This window comes from Tupaia chinensis, unplaced genomic scaffold, assembly GCF_000334495.1.
Source record: "Tupaia chinensis unplaced genomic scaffold, TupChi_1.0 Scaffold143796_1, whole genome shotgun sequence".
Taxonomy (NCBI): Eukaryota; Metazoa; Chordata; class Mammalia; order Scandentia; family Tupaiidae; genus Tupaia; species Tupaia belangeri.
Genome location: NW_006203646.1, coordinates 16,552 through 38,396, shown reverse-complemented (window position 1 = coordinate 38,396; position 21,845 = coordinate 16,552). Strand labels below are relative to the sequence as shown.

The following is a 21,845-nucleotide window of genomic DNA, read 5'->3' as shown; positions in this document are numbered from 1 at the left end:
TGCAGCTGGCCAAGGCCATTATTCTTGATGTTGAAGAGACATGGACTATCAGCTATGAAAGGAAAGGAGGCACCAACGTCAAGAAAATGCATTTGGAGGGCTTCTGATAATCTCTTACACTAATCCGGCAGTAGCAGAGGACAGATGTGAGGCAAATGCCTGAATATCTTGGTTCACATGTACCTTCTCTCAGACTAATTGCTCACAGAGGGCTATTCTGCTAAAATAAATAAATAAATAAATATAAATAAATAAATCCAAACTTTCCGTATGAACAGGAAATACTTGACACTACAACTCTGCTCTAGACCTACATCCTTTATAAAACGGAGCAAAAAAGACATAAGAGCTCATGTGGCAAATATCATTAAGCTGGCACTAGACTCCATTTTTTGACATGAAAATTGAAGTTAAAACAATCTCGAGCTCTGATCACGGTATATGATTTGAACATACATACGGCTCTATGTTTTTCCCAAAGTCTTCACATTATTTTACTTCATTACAAAATCAAATAACCACCAGGGCTTTTTGAGGGGTAAAGGAGGTGGCTCCTAAGAGTAGAGGGAAGACAGACGTCATCTCTTCAGCCCTGAGTGGACTAATGTCTGCAGAGGCACATACCGAGCACGAGGCCTGCCACCCTCTGACTGGAGCCTTCTTCTATCATGGCGAGACTGCAGACTTCTCACGTTAGTCTATGAAGGAGTCTGGTCAGTGGAAGGACAAATAGATTACTCTGCTTTTTGTTTGTGACTCCTTGTGGGCATTGCTAGAGAAGAGGCCTTGTCAGGTGTGTAGCTATTGTACCTTTAGGTTTGAAACTGGAAGGAAATAAATAGAGTTTAGTTTTTGACTTGCTGGCTAATAGGTGTTGAAAAGCATATCTGGCCACAGTGGGGCATGCATGTAATTATAGTGGTACAGGGAAGCTGAGGCAAGCATCACCGAGCTGAAACTTGGGCAACAGAGTGATAGTCTGTCTAAAAAAATGAAAAAGCCAAACACGGCAGCACGTGCCTGGACTTCCAGCTGGGAGGCTGAGGCAAGAGGATCATGACATAGAAAGATATTATTTAAAAAAAGGAAAAAAATTAATTATATCTATTGTAATTATAAACTAACCTGAACAGCTGTTCTATACAGATAGATTTCAAGAAAAATACAACACTCTTTGAAGTTCATGAACACATTCGAAAAATAAATGAAAAGAGTAATACCCTCAGTGACATTTGTTAAGTACTGATTATGTCTCAAACCCTGCTCTCGAGGAATAATTTTACTCAATCCTTACTACAACTCTATGTTGTAATGTGGTAAGGATGACTTTTATGCCCATCTTTCCATGTAGGCAAATTGAGGTCAGGAAGGTGAAGGAATCTGCCCAAAGTTATAGAGCAAGCAAATGTCAAATTAGGAAATGATTGGTTTTTAGGAAATAGCAGATAGTGTAATGGTTACGTGGCTGGACTCCCATGTAGTCGATCACGGTTTGAATCCAGGACCCAGTGGCATCATACATATGCATGTGTGCCCAAAATCCCGAGAGGAGAATGGAGGAGAAGGGATTGCAGTGTGGCCATCCCCCTGGTGGATAATTTCTTGCTTTCTGTCTCTCTCTGTCTCTCTGACAAGCAAACATGCCCTCTAGCAAAAATCGATTAAGAAAAAAAAGAAAGCTGTTTTGTTCTTTTCTTTTTTTTTTTTAACCAAATGTCTTATTCCTTCATTCATTTAAAATAAATTTTAGACCACTCATTGGCAAAATTTGGAAGTATGTTTCAAATACGCAGCTATAGGTGACATTAATCATTTTAAATCTTAAACTCATAGAAAACATTTTACATAGAGTTTTCACTAGATCCATTAGCTAATTGAATTTGTTATATTTTGTAGAGAAGAAGAGAATCAAAGAGAAGCTCTTACCCAAGATCACACAAAAAGATCATTGCCAGACAAGAATTAGAACCCAGGCCTGCAAACTTAGAGTCCATTAGTTTTCCAACCAAAATGCAAGTTCCCTATTCATAGAAATTGAGCTTTTCAGACTGCCTCTATAGAGCATCGTATAATTTACAGAGTTTTGTTGTTGCTGTTGTTGTTTTTATTTTTTTATTTTATTTTATTTTTTAGGTTTTTGCTATAGGGTGTGTACACTCACCAGAAAGAGAGACAGAAAGCAAGAAATCACCCGCCAGGGGAGATGGCTATGCCACAATCCCTTCTCCATTGTCCTCTCAGAATCTTGGGGATGCATGCACACGCACCTGGTGTGAGTTTAAGTCACCGGGTCTGGACCTTGAACTGTGGTCAACTACATGGGAGTCCAGCAACATGGCCATTACGCCAACTGCTGATCCCAATTTACAGAGTTTTAAGACATATACAGGCAACAACTTTTTCTTTTCTAAAAAATTATTTATTTCTATTTTACTTTATACATTTAATCACTGCACATCACTTTGCTTGTAAGTCGAGTTTACCCAACATGAATACATTTCACACCAGTCTAGTTGAGGATTCAAAACACATTATCATCAACAGATAATAACCCATTTCTGTGTTTCATAACTTCTAACAGTTATCTTAAGAGTATTCTTGAATGTCACAAAATGCAAAACTTCCTAGGTAAAGGAATTCCATGGGATAGGGTAGGATACTGAGTGCTTCGAAATAAAGAGAAAGTAAGGTCACATTTTTAAGCCTATAACTTTGCAGAATATCCCCAGGAGTGATCTGACATCTCGGTGAACACTGTGTGATCTGACCTTTTGCAACCATTGCCCGCAATTGCCTGAATTTGAACATTCTTTTTCTAGCTGCTTTCAAAGCCATTTTAGAAAACTTGGCATTCTGAAAACATTAGGTTTCTCAACCTCTACAGAGCCTTTCTTTAAGAAAATGCCAGTGCCTGGATTAGATTAATCAGGTTTGCTTCATATTACACCAGTCTCATTGAGAAGATTAAAACAAAATGATAAAGTGTTCCTGCTAACATGTTTATTTCTCCTGAAGAAGTTTCTGGGTTTGGGGATATAATCATTAACAACGTTTCTATCTTTGTACCCTGATTTGGGAACGTTTGTGAGATATAGTCATAAATTGGACAGAGAGAGTTCAAGTACCATTTTTATTTCTGGTAATATTGGTTTGCAGGATTAGGTTTTAATTATGGTTGGGATTCCAACTATTTTTCTTCCAAGTCTAATCTTTCGTATTAATCAGCTCAAGGACGAAGTGGGTGTGTGTGACCCACATACTTTCTTGGAACAGCTGGCTGAAATCTAATAAGTATCCAAAGTACAGATGAAGTGACATCACTAGATAACCTCAAGACATTGGTCAATGCCTTGACCCAAGAGAGATAAATACCAGATGGAGGACTGAAGCAAGGGATTACCAGATCTTTCCAGAAATGAAACACCTAACTGGCCAAGTGGCTCAGTTTCACCAATGAGATAACACAAAATGACGTGGGACTAGAGAAGGGTAGACTCTTTCCTTTTCTACTCTAAAAGCGAGCACTCAGCTCAGGAAGAAATAAGGGCCAAGGGGGGAATGCTGACTGTCAAAGAGGAACGTGGCCTATAACAAGCCCTGCTCAATATTTTCATTATAGGCTATAGTAAGTGTTCTCTAAAAATCTAGGTCTATGAAAATATAAGTTTGGGAAATGTGCATGGTGAACCTCCAACTGTGTAGCATGCTCTGCCATAAAAATAAAATGTTTCCGAGGGAAAAAGCCATTCTTTCTAATATACTATGAAGCTGCAGCTTAATGAAATGTGTTTTTAGAAATGTTACTTTAAAAGTATTCCCAGATAATCTCTTCTTCTTTCTCTTCCATTGTCTTTATGTTCTTTTTTTTTCTTCTTGTCTAATATTGTGACTTCTGGTGGCTCTCAATTTTGCAGAAATATTAAACAATAAATAAATGAGGTGGAAAAGAATATTAAAATCATAATTTATAAAGAATAAAAAGTATTGGGACCAGCAGTTAGCATAATGGCTATGTTGCTAGACTCCCATGTAGTTCACCACAGTTCATATCCCAGATCCGGTGGCTTAAACTCATGCCAGGCGCATGTATGTGCATGCCCAAGATCCTGAGAGGAGAATGGAGGAGAAGGGATTGCGGCATGGCCATCCCCCTTGGGGTGGTGATCTCTTGCTTTCTGTCTCTCTGTCTCTCTCTGTCTTTCTGGCGAGTACACACGCCCTCTAGCAAAAACCTCTCCAAAAAAGAAAAAAAAAAGAATAAAAAATGTTTATAAAGATTAAATGTATATAGAATAAAGATCTGGAAGAAATAAATTGCTTATTTTACTCAGAGAGTTGGAACGACTTAATCAACCCCCATATCCAGTTATCATTGTCACTCCTGCTTGAATTTTGGGACTGGATCTGCTACTCTGATCTACTCTATACTTATGTGAAATATGTTTTACTATCTGTTCTGTTGCTTGCAGGAGTTAGATTTAATTACTCTGAGAAATTGTATCACCTTTCAATGGATCAAACTGGAAAATATACTCATTTTTATCTATAGTTTCCAATTTCTGATTCAGAGTTGCTTTATTTATATTGATCCTGATGTGAATTCATGTGCTGTGTATTTGAAATCTGAAGATGGACTCAGAGTAGTGACTTGCATAATGAAAGTCTGCACCAGGCGACATGTCTGTGATGGCTTTTGGGAAGGATGAGCCAGAAAAGCTATTGCACCAATGAAGAGAATTGTCTACTAAAGGAGAGCAGAAAACTGAGATATTAGCTAATACCTGCCTGGGTGAACTTAGAGAAAAGAGCCTCCTCCACTCTGGAGGCTTCAGGAATATTGAGCTTACTTTCATCTAAAGTTATTCTTCAAGGGGAAAACTCTACTATGGTTTTTAAGTCAGAAGGGCTAGTATTCTAGATAAGAATTCCCAGGGTCCTAAAAGGGAGTATGTGCATTATGTAAGGTTCATGAGCAAATGAAGTCCATGGTTCTATTTGAGATGGGTACCCAGTTATCCAAACCAGCCAGCTTTTTATATTAACCACATGTTGCTCGGCTCACCTGTCTTTCTTTATTCTTTTTTTAAAAAAATTCATTCCTTAAAAAAAAAAAAAAAAAAATTCATTCTTTTCTGCTTTGTCTCCATGGTTCTAACTACTGGCCCAAGCGAGGTCCTAACTACTGCAGTGTTTCCTGCAGAAGGGAAAGTGCCTACAAAAGAAGGCAGGTTCTGGAGCCCGTTCTAGACAGCTCTGTCTCTTTTAATAAAGTAAACTTCTTCTTTGATGGGCCTCAATTGCCTAACTTTCAAGGTTATAGAATTGATTGGGATAGATGAATTCTAAGCCTCTTCCTAAATCAGCCACTCTTTTGAATGAGCAGCTATGATGAGTCTAAATGGAGTTGTTTTTTGTTTGTTTGTTTGTTTTTTTCAGAGAGAGAGATTCTTGCTATAGGGTGCTGGTGCTTGCTAGAGACAGAACGAGACAGAGAGACAGAAAGGGAGATATCACCCTCCCCCGCCTCGGGGAATGGCCACACCTCAATCCCTTCTCCTCCATTCTCTCAGAATCTTGGGCATGCATGCACATGGGCCTGGCATGAGTTTTAAGCCACTGAGTCCAAGACTGGAACCGCAGTCAACTATATGGGAGTCCAGCGCCGAAACCATTGTGCCATCTGCTGGTCCCCAGAATGGTGTTTAATCGCATTTCAGAAATTATTTTGAAATGACTGCATTAAGGATGTTTTACTGTGTGCCAGAAATTGTACCAAGTATCAGCTAAGAATTAAATTTTCCATGCTCACGATAACCTTATTAATCCTGCTTTATAAATGAAGTTGAAACTCAGAGAGTAAAGAAAGTTGCTGGAAGACACACATCCAGTTAGTGACAGGGCTAGGAGTTTTGAACCCAGCTCAAGTGATCCGAGCATCCTTGCAGGGGTCCCTATTGATGCCTCTCCTGGCTGTCAGCTTCCTTGAGCTCATACGCTCATCTTCCACTTGCTGAAGGAGAACTTGCTGGCAGTTCTCTACTGCCCCTTTCTCTGGAGAATTTCTTTTGGTCAAATACACCATTTCAGCTAGCAGGTTAAGAAGTGCTCACTTCCAGCTATAGGGAACAAAAGATTGCCTCGCCCCTTTTTCTGCCTCATCGTCTGACAAACTCTGGTGCAGTTTATACCAGAGCCTCCTAGAGGCTCTCCTCCTCAAGCCAAAGCAAATACATGGTTTTTCCTCTACCTTTGAAAAAATATATGTATTTCCTTGATGAGAAAGAGAAAATGAGACACTCTCATGTTTAGGAAGACTCAGGACACAGACCCAGAGCTTTTCCATACGGCCTTTAGCATTCCACAGCAGCGCCCCTACTTCCTGGGCCACCACAGCCAGGCCTGCTCTGCTCTTTCTTACCTCTTTCACCCCCTTTTGCTGAGATTCAGATCCCTGTAAGACACCTTTTCAAGGGTCCTGGACTCAAGCTCTGCTTCTAGGGAATGTGACCTAAAGCAGCAGCCATTCTTCGCTACAGTTCTCCACACCTTTTCTTGGTAGAAAATCACCTGACCTTCTCTCAGATTTAACCCGGGGACAGTTATGTTGATGACACTTTTAAGTTTTTATGATATTGTCCTCAATGGCTATTTTGTTCTTTTGCTTCAACCTATGAACTTAAGCAACATACGAAATACCAAAACACACCTGTTATAATGTAAAAGACTGTGATGGTCCCATTTCAGCAGCTAAGCCCCTCTGTCTCTTTACCCGCTATTTGCACCTGGCCCAGGAGCTTCCATCACCGATCAATTCCTTACCATGCATAGTGTAGCCTCTTAGAGGAAGCTGACTTCTCTTCCTTTTTTTTCTTCTTGGCAACAGTTATGATCGCTAACACTTCGCCGTGACCTTGTATTTACATCTCAGAGAATTAAGTTCGGCATGGAATTCAGCAAAAACATTTCCAGATGCAATACTCTGTAGAATAAACATTTAATATTTTAGGGCTGGATCCATAGTGCAGTGGTTAAGCACTGTACATAGAAAGGTAGATCCCACATGGCCCAGTGTGGAGATGATCCTGGCACTGGGGACTTGAAAAAACACAGAGACTCTGTGTGTGTATTTGCTCAAAATCTTGATGGGAGGGAAGAATGCAAATAAAGGGATTGCTACACAATCATGCTTTGCTGGAGGGCATTTTTCTCTTTCTTAGAGAGAGGAGCCCTCTGACACAGAAAAAAAGATGTTTAGGCCAGCCTGTGGTGTGGTGGTTAAGGCAGTTGGATTCCCACATGACTGACTATGTGGTTGGACTCTTGGATCTGGCAACCTCAAAAATATGCCAGTGCGTGCATGCTCAAAATCCTGAGAGCAGAATGGAGGAGAAGGCATTGTTGAGTGACTAGCCCTCTGCAGGGTGCTTTCTCAATTTCTCTCACTCTCTAACTCTCTCTTTCTTTCCTTACCTCCTACCAGCCCCTGCAAGTATACATGTTCTTCAGCAAATTAAAAAGTGTTTAATATTTTAAAAATCCACGTTGACCTCTGTCTTGGTCTTAAAGACTTTGGGTGTACACTTCATACTGAATTTTCCTCATGACATTCTCAGCTAAATAATTTATTCACTTAACAAATAATTGTTGGATTTTTTCCATGTACCAGACACTGTACTAGAAGCTGAGACTAAAACAGTGAGCAAAATAGGTAGAGTGACTTTCTTCAAGGAGATCACATACTCATTATAATTGTCAGTGTGATTCCATATTTACAACAATCCTACACTTTCAATTATGGTCTCACTCAGATCTTACTGTGAGAGCTTATTGAAGACGTTTAATTGAATAAGGGCTTCTTTGACATTAGAATAAATTAATTGTCATCTGGATTACAGAGTGAATTAAGTAAAGACAGAGATAATGGAATCTGAGCTAGAGGAATCAGCATGGGAAAAGACCCTAAGGAAAGAGGTAACAGAGGTCATGGGGATAGGGAAGTGTGAGGACTCCATTCAGTAAAGGAACCCTCTTTTAAGATGAAGATGGAGCTGTATTCAGAGAAAAGACTACGAGATCTTAAAGGCCAAGTTAAAGAATATTAGTGAGCTGTGTTATCAACGGGTCATTTTGGAAGTGGTTAGAGATATGCATATGCAAATGACATGATCAACATGCAGAGAACATTCCAAATATTGGGAGCAACAAATGACAAAGACCAAAAAAAAAAAAAAAAAATGAGATGTGCCCCTGCAAGAGAGCAGAAAGTAAAGGTTGATTGGACATAAAGTGGGGAGATGATATGATGTAAGTTAAAGCTGGCATGGTTCAGCATAGATCACGCAAAATAGACAGAATTACATGTTAAGCAGTGTAAATTTTATACTCAGGAACTTAAAGGGGATTACCTGTACAAATATGTATTTAAAAACAAAACAAAACAAAACAAAAAAACAAAAACAAAAAACCCAGAGTTTAGTACAGCACTTTGAACTTTGAAATTCATAGCACTTGAAGTTCCAATTGAACTTCCCTTGATGAAGAACCTGTTCTATGATCCACACTGTCCAATATACTAATCAGTATCCTCATGTAGTATTGGGCACTTGATATGTAGCTTGTGTCATAGGTGGACTAAGCATTTGTTTTATTTTATTTTAATTTTAATTTAACATGATGACCATTTTAGGCACAAAAGGCCCAGATGTACTATGGAGTAGGTGTGTGTTGTTGTTGGTGGTAATAGTGGTGGTGGTCATATGGGCTGCTGGAAGGACAGAGTTAAGAAAAGAAGGGAGGTGAAATATGAATCTGGAAGAGAGATTATGCCAGAAAGAATGACAGAAAAAAATATCTAAAAAGCATGAAATAAATATTTACTATAATTTACTTTGCCTAACTAGGGTTTATAGAACATGAAGGGAATAATGAGAGACAGACCTAGTTTAAATTCACAGTATAGACAGCATCAATGGAAGGCTAAGGAGAATGAACTTTCTTTGAAGAGGAGGACAAACCTATTTAAAGTTTGTGAATATTATTATTATTATTATTATTATTATTATTACTATTATTTAGAGATTTTTGCTATAGGACATGTGTACTTGCTGGAGAGACAGAGACAGAAAGTGAGAGATCACCACCCCAGGGAGGATGTCCACAATCCCTTCTCCTCCATTTTCCTCTCAGGATATTGGGCACTCATGTACACGTGCCCAATGTGTTTCAAGCCATCGGGTTTGGAACTGAAACCATAGTCAGCCATGTGGGAGTCCAATGATGTAACCATTATGCTATTGGCTGGTCCCAAAGATTAACATTATTTAATCAGAACTTTCAGAAATATGCCAGTCAGAAACTTTAATCATTCTGTGTAAGATGAATTTGCAGGTATCTGCTTCATTATAGTCCCCGATTGCATAGTGCTGTTGTGTTGATATGGCTTTCTTAGCCTGAGGACATCTGGACAACAAAGGCTAGAGCATAGTTGTATGTTTTCCCCTTCTGACCCCATGAAACTATGTGCTGGGAGAACATTGACTGCATTGCAGAATAATTAATGAGAGTCTAAACCATCACTGGGAATGATGAGTATGTGATGGATGCAGAAATTAGTATAAAAGTTAGCAACTGACTAATTTGTAAGTTCTACTCTCCAGTAGTGTTCTAGATCCCTTAAACTCAGGGACTAGGATTTTGTCCAAGGACTAGTTAATCTCACACATGTCTGAGTACAACAGCAGACCAAGAGAAAATTTTGGTGCCAATCAAAAAGCAATATTTGAAAGCCATTTTTTCTGCAGTGCCTGCCCAGGAATCTAGGAGTAGAATATGATTTTGGATAGAACTCCATATTAGCTTCTAAAAAGTGTACATCACCGTGTACTCTCCAAGACTGTGTAATTCTACTCTGTGTCTACATCTCATCAGTGTTGGACATGACCAATCAGCTTGCTGTTTTCCCAATCTGGCAGGCTAAAAATGAAATACTGCTATTTTACCTTGCATTTCCTGATCACTACTGAGGTTGAAAATCTTTTTCTATATTTAATACCCATGAATTCCTCATTTATGTTTTTAGCTTAGGGAAATTTTAGGATTTTTTTTTTCTTAATGACTAATGGGAATTTGTTATGTATCAGTGACATCAGCCTTCACTTTCTTATTTATTACAAAAATATCCTAGTCAACAATGGTATTTTGCCTTTAAAATCAGTTATAGAAGTTTTCATAATGCAGAAGTTCTAAGTTTTACAGAGTAAACCTGTATTTTTTTCCCATTATGCCTTGAGAAAGTCTTTACTATATGAAGATGACATTGTTCCTTGTGTAATTTTTATATTTATTTATAAATTTGGAATGTTGACTCACCTTAAATTTATTTATTATGGTGGGTAAGGTACAGATCTAATTTCAGAAAATAGTTTTCCAAAATGATTATTTAGCCAATCTAATCTCTTGTCTGCCTGTGGTCAAAATCAACCTTATACAATTATGTCTCAGATTCCACTGTTTCATGAGAGATAATAAAGACAGATCTACTGCACATCTCTCTATCTGGGTTGAAGAGAGAAAAAAATCTTATTCTCATTTAACCCATTCATTTACAACCACTTCTGGGGCCCCATAGATCTTAATCTCCACATTACCAAATATTGTGCTCTGTGCTATGGCAGTGTTTAAAAAAATATAGTTGTTGACTTAAATGAAGGAACTAGGGAAAGGAATGAAAAATAATATAACATTATTTGTACCTTTAAGGTTAGCCTAGTAGACTAGGTCTTTTGGGTGGAGTGAGAATCACAAGGGAGGAACAAAGTGAAGATTATTGAGCTGTAGGGTTTTTTCCCCCTCTCTTTCTCTCTCTCTCTCTTTTCTCCCACCCTAACTAAGTGTTCATGCTGTTTTGAGATAAGATATGCAAACCATTTAGTCTGTACAAAGTAGGCCCTCATTACCAGTAACTAGAAAATAATTATTTTAAGGGTTTGGTGGAAGGAAAGATTTCTCTGTCATGGAATCTTTATTTATTTTTTTTAAGAATTATTTTATCTAATTTTGTTTAGTCCATTTTCCAATTTGACCAGAGAGGGAGAGAGCAAGAGAGCACAAGAGAGAGAGAAAATGTGAAAGCAAGCTGCCAGATCCAGGATTTTAACCACAGTCATCCATGTGGGAGTCTAGTGCCCTTAACCACCACACTACCTGCCAGACCCTGGAATCTTTATGTTTTAAGAGGGGTAGTTTCATGTATGAAATGAGCACCTAAACACCCCCCCTAAATACTGAATCTTAATGCTTTCATTAATTTTTAATGCTCATACCACAAAATTGGAATTTCATTTTTCATTGATCTTGATGGTCCCTTCCTGAAGGTAGACATAAGAAACTTACAAAAAAATGAAATAAAAAAGATAGGCATTAATGGGTGTTATTTCGAACTATGTCTCCTCTTCTCGATCACAGCCTGTGACCATACCTTTTAGATTAGGACCAAACAGGGATGAAAATAATGTGTAAAATGCTACAACTTTAACCACAATATGTTAGGATAAATCAATAGGGAGAATAAATTTGAAGTAGCTGAAATAACTGTCTCTGACTTGGTTGGCATTTAAACCTTTTGGGCTTCAGGAATCACTGATGCGGCACTTTAAGGGGATTTGATTTTATAGGCTCCGTGGCCCAGGAGTTTTTAAGAATATAAAAAGCGATGTGGCCTCGGAGATAAGACAAGTATCAGGCTGTCACTGTGAAGCCTCTTTGCTTTTATACAGCTTGTTTCCAAGTTTGAATCCATAATCCACTGGTAGAAAAGCTTTAGATTGGCTGGCAAAGATGAAAGATGTTCGGAAGCTATTACCTTATAATAGAAATTGATAGATAAGTGGGCCATAGAAGTTTAGACTCTGACCTAAAGGAAAGTAGAGAATTAAATTGTGATCATTATCTTGTTAACTTTGGGCAAAATTAAGTTCACCTTTAAAAGAGATCATTAATGCCCAAGTCCCAATTCTCATTCGCTTCTATGATAAGGAGGAAAGAAATTATTCAATTTCTAGCTTTCCTTAAAATATTATATACATTGTAAACTTGATTTTAAGCACACTTAAAATGTGAAGAAAACTCAAGGATGTTGAAAATAGGAGAAAAAAATATTCCTAAATACTGTTACTTAAAAAGAAAACCTCTTTTCTTCCTTTCCTTTTTCCAAATATAATAAGAGAGCTTGCATTTCTCTCTGGTATTCTGGTCAAATAAATTAAAAAGCAAAACATGGATATTACTAAAGGTCATTGCCAATTAAATGGTTTTACTCCTAGATCATAACCTGTGTCTATGTATTTTAAATTAGGACTAAAACAGAGCCTAATACATGAAATGCTATGACTCAAAATAGTTTATGTTCAGATAAATTAACAGAGAAAAGTGTGATACTGGATTATTAACACAAATCTAGTTGTCATTAACAAAACAAAATGTTCACCTCTATTCTTCAGACATAATTGCTAAATAATTGCTATTCATTGATCCCTAAGAAGAAACTGATATCCCATTGGAAGGATAATTTCTTAGTTACTGCCAGGTCATGATGACTTCCTGAACCAGACCTGACTTAGACAAAAAATAGTACATCAATCTTCCAAAAGGCAGTGTTAAGAGGCATTCAAAATTCTACTTATGAAACCTTACAAGGTTATGAGAGAGTCTTTACTCTCTTGAAGAGTAGCCAATTAAGGGTTTTCTATCTCAGCAGTACGGATGAGTACGGGTTGAAGCTTCAGAGTGTGAAAAAACTGGATTAAGTAGTAATAACTTACCCTGTTATGTCAATCATCCCTGCATGAGGCTTTCAGGATATCTTATTTTCAAAGCAGATTAATTCAGCCAAGTAAGTAGAGAAACATAGGCATAAATCCAAATAATTAAGTGAAAACATATGATTAGAATTTAATTATCTCAGTATTTAGGACAAAATATAATTAGGAAGGCCAAAAAGAAGCAACATCTGAAAAGGGGCTGACATATTCACCTTACATTGTACGTGAAGATAGAGTCATTAAAACTGAGGTTTTCTAAGTGTGTAAAGAGTACATAAATATTTAATAAGTGGGGTATATCTCCATTGTATATTTCCTAATTTTAAAAAATAACATGATTTAAATTTCACTTGCAATGATGCAAGAAGAACATGAAATTTTAAAAGGAACTCATGCATCATGATTTTAAAAAACCAGACTTCAAACTGTGCCACAATAAATCATTCTCATACATAGCTATGTAGTTAATCTTTGATACCTTTGGCACTATTCATTAGTATATTGCCTGAATCCTTTCCATCAACTCCTTTTTAACCCAAATGTACCATCAGTTTTTTCTTTATGTGTAAAATTTTAATTACTTTATTAATTTACTCAACAAATGTTATTGAGTGCCTCTTTGAAGTCTAAGTCAGTACTTAGAGTACTAAGTACTGGTTGTGCACCAGAACACTAACATAGGCGCCATTTGTGAACTTGTGTAGATAAACTTCAGTAGAGGAGACAAATGTTACAAAAATCACCGTGCAAATGAATGAACAGCTAAAATGTAATTACTGTGAAGGAAAACCCTACAGTAAGATGTAAATATGAAAACATTGTCTCATCATAGAAACTTAGTTATAAATTCTGAATAAAATATTATTAGTGTCAAATATTAAGATGTTCCCCTCTGGGTTTTGTATAAATTAAAGTCCTCAGAAAAACAGGGAATTTTTGCAAAACTTTAAATATATTGCAGACTAGATAGCATAAGGTAGAAACACGATTTCCTGCCCTCTTCACCAAGCAAACAAACAAACAAAAATATATATTGTATGAATAAAGTAGGAAGCGAAGACAAGGCTAAAAATCATCGGAAGGAGAAAACATGATCAATATACTCAAAGTTTTCTTCCATGGTTAGTTACATTGCTTCTAAAGGGTCAGGATTCATTTTAGTTTTTATTTTTAATTAATTAATTTTTTGTACATACAATCACTTTAGATCATTACAGCTTGTAAAATAAATTTTCCAAGCATGAATATTTTATTTATCTATTCAGTTAAATAATATTGTCATACATGTTATCAACAGGTAATTTTCCATTTTTGTGTCCCTTAAATGTTTGCTTCTTTCTTTTTCCCCTTGATTCCCGTTCTCTCACACTCTCCCACATCCCACCCTCCTCCCCCACTGTCTCTAATACCTGCACTTGTTCTTCATTCTTTTATATCTTCCAGTCTTTCAATTTCTGCCACAAAGTGCAGACATCTTGTATATATCAAGTGTGGACATACGATGTCTCTTTCATAGTCTGGCTTGCTTCGTTTAGCAGTAAATCTTTCATGTTCATCCACTTTCTATCATATTCCAGGGTCTTGTTGATTTTTATGGCTGAATGTTATTGCATAGGTTGGTTTTGTTTGGCTTTTCACCAAAGAGGGTAGAAGGTGGTTTCAACATACCTGTTGTATAAAACTCTCTCGTGTTTGCATGTGAATTGAGTACATATTACAGGAGTCCCCCTTATTCATAGGAATCTGTTCTAAGACCTCCAGTGAATGCCTGAAACCAATGATAGTAACAAATCTTATATATACTGTGTTTTTTTTTTTCTGTCTAATAATCAAGACAGTTTCTAAATGACTCATGGACCAATAGCATATATAGTATGGCTATGCTGAATATAGGGATGATTCATGTTCTGGGAAGAGCAGAACAGGATGGCGTGAGATTTCATTATGCCATCATGCTACTCAGAAGGCAAACAATTTAAAACTTGTGATTTGTTTATTTCTGGAAGTTTTCCTTTAATATTTTTGTACCACCATCGACTGTAACTAAAACCACAAGAACTAAACTGGGAATAAGGTGGGGAGGGACTATTAAACTTTCAACGCTTTCCAGGTTTTTTCTGTTTTTTTTTTGAGAGGTTTTTGCTATAGGGCGCGTGCACTCGCGAGAAAGACAGAGAGAGACAGAGAGATAGCCGGGAGAAGGCCGCGCTGCAATCCCTTCTCCTCCATTCTCCTCTTGGGATCTTGGGCATGCACGCACGCACATGCACCCAGCATGAATTTAAGGCACCAGGTCCAGGACTCAAACTGCAGTCGACTACATGGGAGTCCAGTGACATAGCCATTACACTAACTGGTCCCAACACTTTCCAGTTTTTGATGAAGGGTTGTATCCTGCTCTTTTTTTCTCTTCCAGGAGATTATGTGGTCATGATGCAAGAAGAACATGAAATTTTAAAAGGAACTCATGCATCATGATTTTAAAAAACCAGACTTCAAACTGTGCCACAATAAATCATTCTCATACATAGCTATGTAGTTAATCTTTGATACCTTTGGCACTATTCATTAGTATATTGCCTGAATCCTTTCCATCAATTCCTTTTTAACCCAAATGTACCATCAGTTTTTTCTTTATGTGTAAAATTTTAATTACTTTATTAATTTACTCAACAAATGTTATTGAGTGCCTCTTTGAAGTCTAAGTCAGTACTTAGAGTACTAAGTACTGGTTGTGCACCAGAACACTAACATAGGCGCCATTTGTGAACTTGTGTAGATAAACTTCAGTAGAGGAGACAAATGTTACAAAAATCACCGTGCAAATGAATGAACAGCTAAAATGTAATTACTGTGAAGGAAAACCCTACAGTAAGATGTAAATATGAAAACATTGTCTCATCATAGAAACTTAGTTATAAATTCTGAATAAAATATTATTAGTGTCAAATATTAAGATGTTCCCCTCTGGGTTTTGTATAAATTAAAGTCCTCAGAAAAACAGGGAATTTTTGCAAAACTTTAAATATATTGCAGACTAGATAGCATAAGGTAGAAACACGATTTCCTGCCCTCTTCACCAAGCAAACAAACAAACAAAAATATATATTGTATGAATAAAGTAGGAAGCGAAGACAAGGCTAAAAATCATCGGAAGGAGAAAACATGATCAATATACTCAAAGTTTTCTTCCATGGTTAGTTACATTGCTTCTAAAGGGTCAGGATTCATTTTAGTTTTTATTTTTAATTAATTAATTTTTTGTACATACAATCACTTTAGATCATTACAGCTTGTAAAATAAATTTTCCAAGCATGAATATTTTATTTATCTATTCAGTTAAATAATATTGTCATACATGTTATCAACAGGTAATTTTCCATTTTTGTGTCCCTTAAATGTTTGCTTCTTTCTTTTTCCCCTTGATTCCCGTTCTCTCACACTCTCCCACATCCCACCCTCCTCCCCCACTGTCTCTAATACCTGCACTTGTTCTTCATTCTTTTATATCTTCCAGTCTTTCAATTTCTGCCACAAAGTGCAGACATCTTGTATATATCAAGTGTGGACATACGATGTCTCTTTCATAGTCTGGCTTGCTTCGTTTAGCAGTAAATCTTTCATGTTCATCCACTTTCTATCATATTCCAGGGTCTTGTTGATTTTTATGGCTGAATGTTATTGCATAGGTTGGTTTTGTTTGGCTTTTCACCAAAGAGGGTAGAAGGTGGTTTCAACATACCTGTTGTATAAAACTCTCTCGTGTTTGCATGTGAATTGAGTACATATTACAGGAGTCCCCCTTATTCATAGGAATCTGTTCTAAGACCTCCAGTGAATGCCTGAAACCAATGATAGTAACAAATCTTATATATACTGTGTTTTTTTTTTCTGTCTAATAATCAAGACAGTTTCTAAATGACTCATGGACCAATAGCATATATAGTATGGCTATGCTGAATATAGGGATGATTCATGTTCTGGGAAGAGCAGAACAGGATGGCGTGAGATTTCATTATGCCATCATGCTACTCAGAAGGCAAACAATTTAAAACTTGTGATTTGTTTATTTCTGGAAGTTTTCCTTTAATATTTTTGTACCACCATCGACTGTAACTAAAACCACAAGAACTAAACTGGGAATAAGGTGGGGAGGGACTATTAAACTTTCAACGCTTTCCAGGTTTTCTCTGTTTTTTTTTTGAGAGGTTTTTGCTATAGGGCGCGTGCACTCGCGAGAAAGACAGAGAGAGACAGAGAGATAGAAAGAGAAAAATGAAAAATCATCCCCCCGGGAGGAGGGCCACGCTGCAATCCCTTCTCCTCCATTCTCCTCTTGGGATCTTGGGCATGCACGCACGCACATGCACCCGGCATGAATTTAAGGCACCAGGTCCAGGACTCAAACTGCAGTCGACTACATGGGAGTCCAGCGACATAGCCATTACACTAACTGGTCCCAACACTTTCCAGTTTTTGATGAAGGGTTGTATCCTGCTCTTTTTTTCTCTTCCAGGAGATTATGTGGTCATGACAGTCTACTTTGATCTGAGCAGAAGAATGGGCTACTTTACCATCCAGACCTACATACCCTGCACACTCATTGTTGTCCTCTCCTGGGTGTCTTTCTGGATCAATAAGGATGCTGTTCCAGCCAGAACATCTTTAGGTGAGACACACTGCTTTGTGATGTCGTGTCCCAAGACAAACGTCCAACACAAGTAATTCTTACTTCCCTCTCTAAAGTTGATTTGCTCTAAATATAACCTGAAATTGTATACAAATGACACTGGTTACATTTGAAAGAAAACTAGTAATTAAAAAAATAGTACTCAAGGTTGTCTTTTTCACTTTCCCTTTTCACTTTCCTTAATTACCTGATGTTTTAAGTTAGTTTCTTAATATATTTAAATTAACTGTAAAAAAGACCTTTTAATTTTGTAGATTTTTGTTTTGTTGTGTTTTGGTGCTTGTGTAATAATATGTTGAAGCTACTCACGCACACTTGTAAAATCTAATTATGTTTATTCTTTCCCAACTCTGTGTTCAGTAGTGTCACATTGGTAGTTGAAATCAGCCAAGATGGAAATATTAATGACATAGAAATAAATAGGTAAACATTAAAAATCAGGGCCATTTCTTTTTTTTTTTTCTAGGGTGAATCATTCCCCCACATTTACTAGTGCATCACTGGCTGTTGGTATTCCAACATGCATAATTATTATGATGACATTTGAGGCAGTTGGCTCTTTACAGAGGAGCTATTGAAAAATTATTTTTGGAAAAACACATCTACCCATGAAATTTTGGGGGAAAGAACTCTTTTAAGATTATTTGCACTTTTTTTGTACTACACTATATGGTGATATTTTTATTGGATTTTCACATCTTTTTCTTTACACAAAGTCTCACTTAGACTAAAAGTCAGAGACTCAGAAGAATATTGAAGTCTAGGTGCATGAATGAAATGTTCATACTACATAAAATTCTTTAAAGACTCAATAAAGAACAAAGTTAGCAAAAAGCAATTATACAACCATAATGCGCTTTCATCAGCTAGGTGGAACAGAACCATATCCCTGGCCAACTAAGGCTGCAGAAGCAGTTTCATGCAATGGCAAGCATGTTGGGTTCTGAAGTCCAACCAATCTGGAATTTAAGCCATATATATCCGTAACATTGGGATACCCTTTAAACTCTCTAAATCAGTTTTCTCACCTGGAAAACATATATTATTTTTGTACATATTGTGTGGGATTGTATTAGGGTTAACTGAGGTATTCTATGCAAAGTGTATGAGACAGAGTAAAGTTTTAGCACGTTAGGTACTGTAGTCATTTTCTGACAAAATTATCCATACTAGATTATTAAACTGAGGGCAGAAGTGATTACTAGGGAAAAAAGGAGACAGCATTTGCATATCGGTCCTTTTCCAAACCTAATTTAGTTTCCCATCTGTTTCAAAATGAAGTTATTTTGATTTTCCCCGTTATATGCAGTACTTTGTGTTACGTCCTATTCAACAATTAAAATACCTTATTTAATAGAAGATGCTGAAACTGACTCAAAATATATTGAGCCGATTACTTTAGAAGCATTACTCTTCACTCTGAATGGAAGGTATTGCCTATGCGCTTGTATGTCTGTCTCTCACATCAGAATGGAAATGCCTTTTTCATCTCCAGTACAGTGTCTAGTACACAACTGATACTTCGGTATCATAGGATCACCGTAAGGATTTTGCAGGACAAAATATGAAGGACTTGACACAATATTTGGCCAAAAGGAAAAAAAATCAGTAAATATTAGCTACTGTGATTTATAACAGAAACCATCTCCCACAACTCCTGAATAGAGAATCCTAATCTCAAATGTAGGTTAAGCCTTTTTTATCTTTCACATATGCATTATTTATTGATTCATGAGACAGATGTCTGTCATCCTGCAGTATATGGACTACACAGGGAGGCAGTTTATAAAGTGAGGTGGGTTACAATACAACCATTTACAGTACAGAAAAAGGAAGTTGCTTCAGTATTTATAATTATGGTTCCCTTGATTTCTCCTCTCCTCTACTAAAGGTTACTTTTTTCTGAGAAGTCATTTCAGCCAACACTGTTTCTACCCTTCTCTGGAATTTAATAACACACAATGTATACTTTGGAAACGTGGATATGAAACGAAGATAAATGACCAAAGAGGGCCACATAATTCTTGGAAATAGTTAACCTCTTCAACAATGGCTCTGACAAAGATGAGACATCAGAAAAAAAATGTCAATTTTATCTTTTTTAAATCTTTAAGAGTGTTTTGGATTCGCTCAGTCACTTTCTGAGCACATTACATCAGTAGCCCATGTCATTTTTCTTTTAGGCCACTGTTACTTTTCTCTATAACTTCCTTTTCACTTTCTTCCCGAGTCTCTGTGTCTGATTTCTTCTGAGTTTCATAGAATCTCCATTTGAGTCAGGGAATCTGATTGTCTTCTGAGAGTGTCTTGTTCAGCAGTGGTTGTCATAATTACACAGTATTAAAAGCAGGAGCTTTTTTTCCCCTCTCCCACATGGAAACTATGTCACCAAGCTGGAGATGGTAAAGACTTGGGGCTACTGCTTTTGGAGTACAGAAAGATGCTTCTGATCATGATGGACAATGTTTAATTAGAATCATAATGACAAGATGGATGAACCTTCACAGAGGTAGTTTAACAGATGGGAACACTGAAGCCCAGATTGTTTAGCCTGGTGTGATGACTTAAGTCCTTACAGCATGAGCTCCAGCACATTTGAATCCTGGATCCATGTTGCCTTGTAATAAATAACAGTTTTTTATAGAAAAAGAGCCCTCAATCTTTCCCTGGTCGATGGATAGAGGCTGTTTGTACTTTGTCACCTGTCATTCAGGAGGTCTAATTTGCTTTCATACTCTCCTACAGTGAGAAAAAGAAGGGTCCTGAATCAGACATGTAATTCCTGTGTTCAAATCCTTCTTTTGCTTTCCTAACTCTTGCATGTGGAGCTAATCCTTTAGCCTCAGGTTTCTCACCTATAAAATCACAATTTAAATACTGTTATGAAGATGGAAAGAAGCAATGTATAAATACATAAATTGCACAGTGTAGTGCCTGGCTCAAGGAAGCTTTCAGTAAATATTAGTTAATGTGTTACTGCTGAGATACTTATTTTCATTCTGTCATAGTCTTTAAAGAATTCATCAATCAAATCATGTCATTTATACATTCTCCACCTTCCTTATTTAATACCTTTGAAAGATTTCTTCTTGCACATTAAATAAAATGCAAATCGTGCCTGGGCTGCATGATATACTTCTAATTCAACATCACCTTGATCACTCTGCCCTTGCCCAGATGACCGGTATTCTAAAAATTCAAAAGTTAGACAAGGTCTACCTACCGTAAAATGTTCCCCTAATTTATTAATAGGCTATGGGGCTAGACTGTGGGCTGATCCACATAGGAAGGTTCTAGGTTCACACTCAGACACCTCTCTGACTATGCAAGGCACATGTATGCCCATGTTCCAGGGCTAGTTGAGCTGGGGATGGATTTCAACATCAACACCCTATTAGGAGAGCAATCACTCTTTTTTTTTCCCATGTCTCCTTCATTCATAGAAGAAATAAACTTTTAGAATGTCTTTTAAAAGTTGCTTTACTCTTATATTTTAAGCTTCATCAACTCCCTGAAGGAGCCCTCCCTGAGCTTTCTATTAATCTAGCTTCTCACCATCCCTATTCTTTACCAGGGCATGTACTAGAATTTGACATAAAATTTGCTCATTGATTTATGGTATGCCTCTCTCGCTAAAATATAAAGTACATAAGGGCTAGGGCCAAGTATATTATGTTTCTCAGTATATACTCAGAGCAGTAACTGACGCAGCATAGCCAAGCAATGAGATATGTGAACAGAGTGAATTAATCCAGTTATGCTCTTTCTCATTACTAAAGCTATTTATCAAAAGTCCTAAGTACAGTGTCAGTAGTGACTGGATTACTAATTTACTCTTAAGATCACATAATCTGTTTCATTGTGCCTCTCTGCAGGGATCACCACTGTCCTGACAATGACTACGCTCAGCACCATTGCCCGGAAGTCACTCCCCAAAGTCTCCTATGTCACAGCAATGGATCTCTTTGTATCTGTTTGCTTCATTTTTGTCTTTTCTGCTTTGGTGGAATATGGCACCCTGCATTACTTTGTCAGCAACCGGAAACCAAGCAAGGACAAAGACAAAAAGAAGAAAAACCCTGTATGTATCATTTCCCACTGGGAGCACAGATATTTTAATGCAGAAAGACTAGCTGGTATTGGTTTAGATTGTTCTGGTTAGTCTAGCTGCAGGCTAAGGCACAACACTGGGATCCAAGATAAAAACAGAATATATGCATGTGGTCAGATCCTAAGGATCTATTTATGGGCATTAATTACTTGAGGCCCGTTTCTTCATATCAGACTCTTTTTTTTTGAGAGGTTTTTTTTTTTTTTTTTTTTTTTTTTTTTTTTA

General features: G+C 37.1%; 1 protein-coding gene across 2 annotated transcripts in view; it reads left to right on the top strand.

Moving 5' to 3' along the window:
- Positions 1-21,845, top strand: part of GABRG2 (gamma-aminobutyric acid type A receptor subunit gamma2) — a 111,335-nt gene that overhangs the window by 82,950 nt on the left and 6,540 nt on the right. For both annotated transcript variants that reach the window (XM_006165052.2, XM_006165051.2), the window contains exons 7-8: positions 17,336-17,488; positions 21,385-21,590. In XM_006165052.2, coding sequence (XP_006165114.1) covers positions 17,336-17,488; positions 21,385-21,590 — 359 coding nt within the window. The remainder of the gene's footprint in view (positions 1-17,335; positions 17,489-21,384; positions 21,591-21,845) is intronic.